Source organism: Fonticula alba (assembly GCF_000388065.1).
Source record: "Fonticula alba strain ATCC 38817 unplaced genomic scaffold supercont2.2, whole genome shotgun sequence".
Lineage (NCBI taxonomy): Eukaryota > Rotosphaerida > Fonticulaceae > Fonticula > Fonticula alba.
In genome coordinates, this window is record NW_009242972.1 from 3,327,227 (window position 1) to 3,336,026 (window position 8,800).

An 8,800-nucleotide genomic window follows, 5' to 3' on the forward strand; every position below is an offset into this window, starting at 1 on the left:
TTCGGGCCCAACGACGACGCGGAAGCCACACCACGGGGTCCAGGTGCGGGGGGGCCCGGACGCGGGGGCATCCGGGGGGAAGTCTGCTTGAGGCGGGATCGCTGCTCCCTTGCATCCCATCCCCAGAGCGGCTAGCAAACAGGCACAGGCATCCCGAGATCGGCCCGTCAGTCTACATGTCCTCTGGGGTTCTTTCTCCGTTGAGGGACGCCCCCCCCTCCCCCCCCCCCCCCCCCGGAGGCCCCCCCCCGCCGCCCCCCGCCCCCCGCGCGGCGCGCGCCCCCCCCGCCCCCCCGTCCAGAACGCCGGGGCCCCTTTCCCCCGGGAGGCCCGCCGCGGGAAAGCAGGAAGAGGCGAGGAGAAGCCCCGCACTCTTCCCCCTGGGGGCGCGCGGGGGATGGGGGGGGGGGGGGGGCGGCGGCAACAGGCGGAAGAGACTGCCACCGAGCGACGGCACCTTCCCGGCGGCCAGCCCCTGGCCCAAAGGGCCGTCCCCAGGAGGAAGGACCCAAATGAGAAGAAGCTAGCCCCTTCACGGCAAGAGCACATGCCACACCCCCGGGGCCCCCTCCCCCGTCTCTGGCCGACAGTCATATTCCCCACCACACAAGTGGCCGGTTGAATCTCCGGCCGGGGGCCAGCCGGGAGCGGTGCGCATGACCCCCCCCCCTCCCCCCGGCCGCCTCTCACCCGCGCCCGCCCCCAGGGGCGACCCGTTAGGCGTGTCTTCTCGGCCCAGGTACAGCCGCCGATCGCCTGCGAACTCTTGTCGCCGGTGGCCGCGCGTTTGCGGCCAACCCCGGAGATCAGGCCTCATCAGTCCCTTGGTTGGCCCTGCTACCGGCCCTTCGGGACCAGGGTGCCAGGCTTACCCGTGTGCCCCCCGACCGATGATATCATCCACCTCTCGGAGTGCTGCGTTGAGCCCGAGGTCTACCCAGGCCGACCAACCGCCCGCAGGGGGGATTTCTGTCGAACCCCCCCCCCCCTCCCGGCTGTGTGCCGGACTGCGACCCCGCACTGCCCGGAGAAAAGGCCCCCCCTGCCCGTCCGGCCCGGCGCCCGCGAACACCGGCGCCACGAGAGGCCCGAGTTCCCGCCGGCACTCCAGCCGCCGGGTACGCGGCCGAGCGCCTCGCGAACAAACAAGCGATAGAAAGCTCATCCACGGCACGCATGCCAGCCAGATGGATGTGCCTTTACCCCGGGCGCGGCGAGTGCCAGCGGATGAGCCCTACACGGGGCTGCAGCGCCTGCTCCCGCCGGGCGTGCCCCTGCCCCCCCGCCGCCCCGTGGGCGGCGGACAGCCCGACTTGCACGGACGTCTGGCTGCTCGCTGGATGAGATCGCAGCACACAGCCCTCCTCCCCCCGAGCGCGGAACCTCCAACCTCCAGGAGATCATCCTCACAGCTGGCCGCAACAGCCTTCTCCCAAGCCTCGCCTTTTGCCGCCGTCTCTCAGAGGGGGCGGGGCGGACCACGAAAAACGGCACCGCCCCCCCCCCCCCCCCCCCCCCTTCAGAGAGCCGGGAAGCAGGACAAACTCCCAAGCACAGGTCTCTCCGCGAACGGAACTCCCCGCGAAATCCATCTGCACCAGGGAGCAACGGCCGGAAGAACACACCTTGCCACGCTCCCGGCACCTGCCCACATACACCCTCCTTCAGAGAAGCTGGCACCCCCCCCCGCCCCCCCCCGGCGGCGGCCGCCCCAGCCCCTGGTCCGAAATTACCCACCCCGGCCCATGGAGCTTGCGCCTGTGGGAACGAGAAAGAGAGACCATGATCATTTTCACCACGAGGGGCGTGATCTGGGCACCTTTCACCGATACACGCCTGCAAATGGAGAAGAGGACAGGTACATTTGACGAGGGGCGCACAAGAGGGACAGGGGGGGGGGAGGGGCGAGAGAGAGAGAGAGAGAGAGAGAGATAGATAGATAGATAGAGAGATAGAGAGACAGAGAGAGAGATAGAGAGAGAGAGAGAGAGAGAGAGAAACAGAGAGAGAGAGAGAGAGAGAGAGAGAGAGAGAGAGAGATAGAGAGAGAGAGAGAGAGAGAAAACTTCATCGCTGCCGCCGGCAACAGGCGGCCGAGGGATAGGGCATGCATGCTGCTTTTGCGCGTCTGCGCCTCTCAGCGCAACAGGGAAATCAGCTCCTCGACCGCGCTCTCGGCGTTGCGCTCCTTGCCAAAGGCATTGTACATGAACTCGCGCTTCTTCCGCTGGAGCTTGAGCATGCGCTCCTCGACGGTGTTCTCCGCGATCAGGCGAACCACGCGCACCGGGGCCCGCTGGCCAATCCGATACACCCGGTCGATGGCCTGACTCTCCAGGGCCGGATTCCACCAGGGATCCAGCAAGAACACCCGACTGGCGCAAGTGAGGTTCAGCCCAAGGCCACCGCACCGCAACGACACCAGGATCACCGTCACGGTGGGGTCATTCTCGAATTGCTCGAGGGCCTCATTCCGCTCGCGCAGAGACATGGCACCATCGAAACGAACAAAGCGCATCCGGGCCCCGGCGGCCAGACTCCGAGGGTGGCCCGACCTAGATGACTGACCCCCCCCGTCGACACCGGACGCCGGGGGGGCACCCTGCGACGCGATCGGCACCGCAAAGCCCGTGCTCTCGAAGAAAGCCCCCACCACATGCAGCATAGATGTCCACTGGGAGAAGATGACACTCTTCACGCCCGGCGTTTTGTCCTGCAAGGTGCGCAGCTGCGCCAGCAGGGTGCTGATCTTGGCCGAAGGCTCGTGTCCACCGGCGCGAATTTGCTCCACCAGCATGGCCACATGCTGCGAAGGGGGCAGATCCACACTGCTGCTTGCGGCATCGGTCTCCTCGGCCAGTAGGGACAAGGGATCCAGGCGCCCGGGGCGCCCCGGGGACAAGGGCGCGGCGGCATGGGGGCCAGCCTGTGAGGAGGGGGCCGCCTGGGCTACCGTCGCCGATGTGGAGACCGGGGACGCTGCCGAGGCGGCTACTGCCGTCGTCGCCGCCGCCGCCGCCGCCGCCGCCGCCGCCGCGGCAGTCGCTGCCTCCAAGTCCAGGAGCATGGTTCCCATGAGGCTGGAGCTGCACCTGGGACAAACCCCGGTGCCAATGTCATCAAACCGAGTGGAACGGCTGTCGCTTGTGGCATCGATGACCCGCTCAATGCACTGCCGGCAACTGACCAGCTCACAGCAACTGGTGGCAATCGGCCCGATGGCCCGGTGCAGGCAGATATCACACAGACCGCCGGGGTCCGCCAGGCGAGCCAAAACCACGGGGCTCATTGATGGACTGGCCTGGCGCGGACGGAGTTCAATCGGTGAAACGATTGATTGCCGTCGAGCGACAGGCGCCGAAGGGGCAACTGGGTCCCGGCTCCTGAGCGAGTCAGTCCCCCGGGCCTCCCTCCCGCCAGCAAGACCCTGATCCGCTGCCTTTGTCTCGGCCTCTTCCTCCTCCTTCTCATCTTCGGCTTCGGATAGGTCAGACTCCTCGGAAGAATCGCCCATGAGGCTGGTCAGGTCGATGGTGATCGGCCCGGTGCTGGCGCCGGTTGGGAGATGGGCCGCAGGCCCGGCTGCACCTTCCCCCATGTCCGATGTCCCAGAGTCCTGCTCTTCGGGCACCGGAGCCGCCAGGCCAGCTCGTTGTAAGGAGGCCAGCTTCAGGGACATCACCTGCACAAGACCATGGAAGTCGCAGATCTGACGGAGGACCGTCAGCAGGACCAGGATATGCGACAGGGTATCTGAGCGCTTCTTGCCGCGGGCATTTCGGCCCCGGCGACCGGGCTGCTTGCGCAGCATCTTCTCCAGCCGGCTCTTGGTATAGAGGGCGATCGAGTCATAGTAGGACCGCTCGGTCGGCGAGAGGGTCACCTTCTCGATGGCCTCGTGCTTGGTTGGCAGCGAGACCAAAGACTTGCCCTCGATCTTGGTGGACTTCAATCGCCGGATGCAGATGTCCTTCATCAGATCTTGCAACTTTTCTACGTTCAGCGTGGAGGAGAGCCGCGAATTCCGGCGCTTGGGGGGGATAAATACCCGGCCCCAGTAGGCGTAGTTCTGAATCTGCGGCACTCGAAGGAACTTGATCAAGGAAAAAAGATCATCCAACTGGTTTTGGATGGGAGTGCCGGTCACGGCCCAGCGCCGCTCGGCCGACAGGCAAAAGGTGGCCTGTGACTGCTTGGCGCTCAGGGACTTGATGTTGTGCGCCTCGTCGAGAATGATGCTGATGGGGACAGACTGTCAGGGACTTTTGGAACAGCAGCTGCTGGAGGAACCGCACGAGGCCCGACGTACCGGCGCCAAAACACCTTGTGTAGGGGCCCCCATGTGTCCGGCGAAGCGGTGCCCCACTCGGAAGAAATGGTATTGTATGTGGTCAGAACCACATCGAAGCCGGACAGGAAGGCAATATCCTTGCGCCTTGAGGGCCCATGGTATGTATACTGTGTGAGGGTGTTCGGCTGAGTGTGAAGCTGTCGGTCGGGAGAACAAGCAGGCGTTTCGAAGCCAGGGGAAGGAGGTGAGAAAGCGCATGTCCGCATTGCTCCTGAGGAAGAACGAGAGAGAGAGAGAGAGGGAGAGAGAGAGAGAGGGAGAGGGAGAGAGAGGGGGGAGGGAGAGAGAGAGAGAGAGAGGGGAGAGGGAGAGGGAGGGCAAACGGAAGACAGCACGGAGAGTGTGTACGTACGATAATCTGTGACTCCCAATGGGAGAGCAACGACAGGGGACAAACAATGAGCGTGGCCCGAGATCGGAGGATCGGCCGCCGGAGGAAGGCAATCGGGTGGGGGTCCGGCAAGCCGAGGCGCGACGGGATCTCGACGAAATCCTCCGGGTTGATGGTGGTCGAGAGGGCCGGGTCCATGCGTTCGGTCGAAGCAATCAGCGCAATCAACTGGATGGTCTTACCGAGGCCCATGTCATCGGCGATGATTCCACCCCGAGTCAGGCGCGGGGTTTCCCATTGAGTGGTGTTGGTTTCACGGTTGATGTACTTGGCTGAGGGTGCGTGATACTCCCAGAAGAGAGTCTTCTGCTTCAGTTGCTCGCGGGGCTCGGCCTGGGAGGCGATGGGAAGGTTAGCCTGGGGGACCGGGAGGAAGAGGTCGCGGGGAAAGGAGAGGGCAAAAGGGAGAGAGGGGGAGGGAGGGAGGGAGGGAGGGAGCGCGCGCGCGCGCGCAAGTAAACGAGCAGAGACCGGGGCAAGGGGAGGGGAAGACCAATGCATGCCGAACAACCGCAGTGCCAGTCGCATCGCATGAATAAGAGCCATGTGTACCTCTCGCGCCCGTAGCCACCACAAGCCTTGAAGCTGGTAGGAAAAGAGGTTGGTCCGAAGATTGATAGGCTGCGGGGCCTCCGGGAGCATGGAGTGTGCCGACTGCAATGACTCGAACAGCTCCTCCAGGTATTCGCGACCGGACTCATCGTCCGACGAGGCCTCCTCGTCGGCACCATCCGCGAAGAGGTCAACGTCGATGTTGTTCGGTCGCGAAAGGGCCCCGGTGCCACGGAAGGCAGCCATCCCGTCGAAACCGCCACCGGACCCGGAGCCACCATCGTAGGTCGGCAGGGCCGCCCCGGTGATCGGGTCCACCAGAGCCGAATCCACGCCATCCCGATGGGTGATCAGCAGCCCGGCCGCCGTGCAGGCAGTGATGATGCGCGAGTGCTCGCCCAGAGGGGCGAAAAGCTCAATCGAGGCAAAAACGCTCGGCAGCCCACCCAGCGGAGCCAAGGACCGGGTCAGAGCCTGGTGCATTTGCCGGACGCCAGGATCCGGGTCGCTGGTCCGGTGGCCGGAGGAAACCCGCAGGAACCCCTCATCCACCGAGGCCACCGAGGCCCCCGAGCGCTGGTTGCCTGAAAAGTACTGCATCGTGTTGCCAGTGGCCCAGACGATACCGCGCTGGAAAAAGTCCACCAGCGGGTCGGCAGCCTGTGGATGCAAGAATCCCAGGGGCTCATTTGCCACCGGGATGGCGTGCCCTGGATGCGCGTGGATAGCCGCCAGCACGGGGATCCCGGAGAGGGTGTTCTTGAGGACTGGGGGGAATGATGTCAGACGAAACCATGGCGCAGGGGGGGGGGGAGAAAGGGGGGGGGGTTGGGGTGGAAGAGGAGGGAGTAGGGGTGAAGTGGCCGTGGGCAAGGCTCTCCACGGGAAAACCATGGCCGGGGTGAGAGGGTGGAGGGCCGGGCGGGGCGGGGGGGGCGGGGGGGGGGGGGGGGAGAGCAGGTGGCGGCGGGAGGCGGCAGTGGCAGTGGCGCTGGTGAAATAACAAGGGCGGCAGGAGGGGAAGATCAGAGAGGGTGGGAGGGGGCACGAACTGAAGCGGAAAGACTGTGGCATCAGCAGGGCCGGATCATCCGAGTCGTTTGTGATAAGCCGGGTTTGGAAGGTACAAACGGAGCGATAGGGCGGAGGCGGCGCTGGCCGGGCATTCAGATTGATGATGTCAATCGGCGTCAGGGCGAAGCCGTTGGGGATCAAGGAATCAGCGCTGGCCAGAATTGGCGGAAGGGGGGGGAGGGGCGGCGGCGCAGGGGGCGTCGCCCGCGCGGCCATGGCGGTCTCGGTCGCGACGGCGTCATCTTTGAGCCCGACACCAGGTCGGATGGTCGCCCCTTCAGTGGCGCCAACCGCCACCTCGGCCCGGTCTGAGAGGGCCGCGCGCTTCGGGGGTGGGGCGTCTGGCCGAAGGGCAAGCCGAGAGAAGGAGAGATACACAGACAGGTCAGAACAGGGGCTGTGTGTGGGAGGTGGGAGGGGGGGCAGGTGGTGAGGAAACAGAACCCGGGGGGTGCACCTACCCGGCAACGGGTTGGGAATGGCAACGAGATGGGGTCGTCGCGCGGCCGACAGATCGACATCCCCATCACTCCCGCCGGTGGCGACTGCCTGTGTCTCGCGAGTCACCGATCCCCGTCGGTGTGATGATACTGCCGGTGGTAGAGGGATGCTGGAAAAGAGCTGCATCACCACCGCGGGCGGCAGAGAGGCAAGAGGCAGGGTGGTGACGGAGTCCCCCCCGGCTGGGAGGATAGCATGCGTGGGCTTGGCATGCGGGGGAGCATGGCGAGCCACAGCGAGCTGGATCCCCCCGGGACCCGGGTTGCCGACCTTGCGCATGTCCCCCGGTCCGGAACTCGGCGCAGGTGCTTCAGTCTGGCGGGGAGACTGCGGGGAGCGTGGCGAGTGTGGCGACCCACCAATGGCCAGATGTGTGGGCAGCCTTGGGGCCTCCTCGGCGGCGGATGGGGCAGCAGCGGTCGGGGCGACCATGGTGGCGGTATGTCCGACATGGGAGATGCTTGGACGCCGGGCTGCCCGTGGGGGAATGGTCACCGGAAAGCGCCGAGGCGACAGAGGCCCAGGAGAAGTGGATGAAGGCGACAAAGTGGCGACACTGGGAAGCGGCTCGGAAGCTGGAGGAGGAAGGCCTGAAGACTCGGGTCCAGGAGAAACTGCATCGAAGAAGGGCCCATACTCCTCCGGGCCAGGCGGAGGATCTTGAGAGTACTCAGGGGCAGGGGAGTCGCTGCGGTGCAGGCGCCCGGGAGACTCTACCTCGGCGCTAGCATCGGGGCCAACAAGGACCCCGAACGTGGGAACCATGCCTCAGTGAGAAGAAAACCACAGGGACGGAGAGTGGCCGAGCACCTGGAACGCAGTGATGCCCAGGTAGCCAGCCTCAAAGTCCGGCGGGAAGAGGATGTGGGTGGTGATGGGAAGAAATAATGGGGGGAGGAGTCGGAGGGGGAGTCGGAGGGGGAGTCGGAGGGGGAGTCGGAGAAGGAAGACAGGGAGAGGGGGGGAGGGAGGGAGATGTATGCGGGGGCTGTCCCACAGGCTACCCTCCCACGCTTTGAGATCGCCACCAGTCTGTCCACAGAGCCCAACACAAGAGGGGCCGGGGACAATGTCAGGGAGGAGAGGCAATCCGACCGGCCAGGCGGGGTGAGGGTGGGGGGCGCGATTGGCTGTTTCAGGCGAGCACTGATGGGGGATGTCTCCCAGTTCCCCGGGCATCCTGCGGACCACATCTTGGGAATCTGAGACCAGAAAATAAAACCATCCAAATAAGAGCCCCGGCGACTGCGTTGCGGGCCGGGGAGGGGGGGAGGGGGGGGGGGGGGGAGCGGGCGAGAAACAGTTCCCGCAATACGAAGCGCGGGCGATCGTGGCGAAATGCGCCACTGCGTTGGCATATGTGCTGGAGCATCATGTGCCCGGCCGCGTGTGAGTGCGCCGCGCTGTGCCCCACAGGCGGGTCCCTCGGCCTTCGCGCGTGCCGGCGAGGAGGGCAGGCGGGGAAGACAACCGAAAAAGGCCCTGGAGATTGGCCCCTTGCGGGGCCCAGCTTGGTCAAGCATCCTCCCCTCCCTGCATCCCACTCCGCCCCTGCCCTCCCTTCCCCTGTCCTCCCTCCCCCCCTCTCCTTCCTCTTTCCTGCCTGCCCTCTTCGCCTCCTGATTCCTGTAGGCGTCAACCATCCACCCGCAAACAACACCATGTCGTCGATGCGTAAGCTGAAGTACCATGAGCAGAAGCTCCTGAAGAAGGTCAACTTCGTCGAGTGGAAGAGCGACGGTGGGCACCGCGAGGCGGCTGTCATGCGTCGCTATCACATCCAGGACCGTGAGGATTACATCAAGTGCGCAGCCATATCTGTCCCTGCTTGCATCCCTCTCCCCAGATCGCTAACTCCCCTCACGTATCCCCCCTTCCTCTTCCCATGTTACCCCAAATCGCTCCAACTGGTGCATGCAACCCCCCCCCCC

The 8,800-nt window shown here is 65.3% G+C and overlaps 2 protein-coding genes across 2 annotated transcripts in view; one reads left to right on the forward strand and one right to left on the reverse strand.

The window, feature by feature from the left end:
* Positions 1-2,137: 2,137 nt before the first annotated feature.
* H696_01692 (hypothetical protein) lies at positions 2,138-7,869 on the reverse strand (the record flags this gene model as incomplete). Its single annotated transcript, XM_009495598.1, has 6 exons — positions 6,830-7,869; positions 6,347-6,709; positions 5,295-6,061; positions 4,704-5,075; positions 4,310-4,488; positions 2,138-4,238 (listed from the first exon to the last, which is right to left on the reverse strand). Exons 1-6 carry the CDS (start codon positions 7,632-7,634, stop codon positions 2,138-2,140), a joined length of 4,587 nt encoding a protein of 1,528 aa, XP_009493873.1. The 5' UTR covers positions 7,635-7,869.
* Positions 7,870-8,530: 661 nt separating this feature from the next.
* The window catches only part of H696_01693 (hypothetical protein), a gene marked incomplete at both ends in the record, with an annotated part of 1,834 nt that continues 1,564 nt past the window's right edge, over positions 8,531-8,800 (forward strand). The window contains one exon of the mRNA XM_009495599.1: positions 8,531-8,673. Coding sequence (XP_009493874.1) covers positions 8,531-8,673 — 143 coding nt within the window. The remainder of the gene's footprint in view (positions 8,674-8,800) is intronic.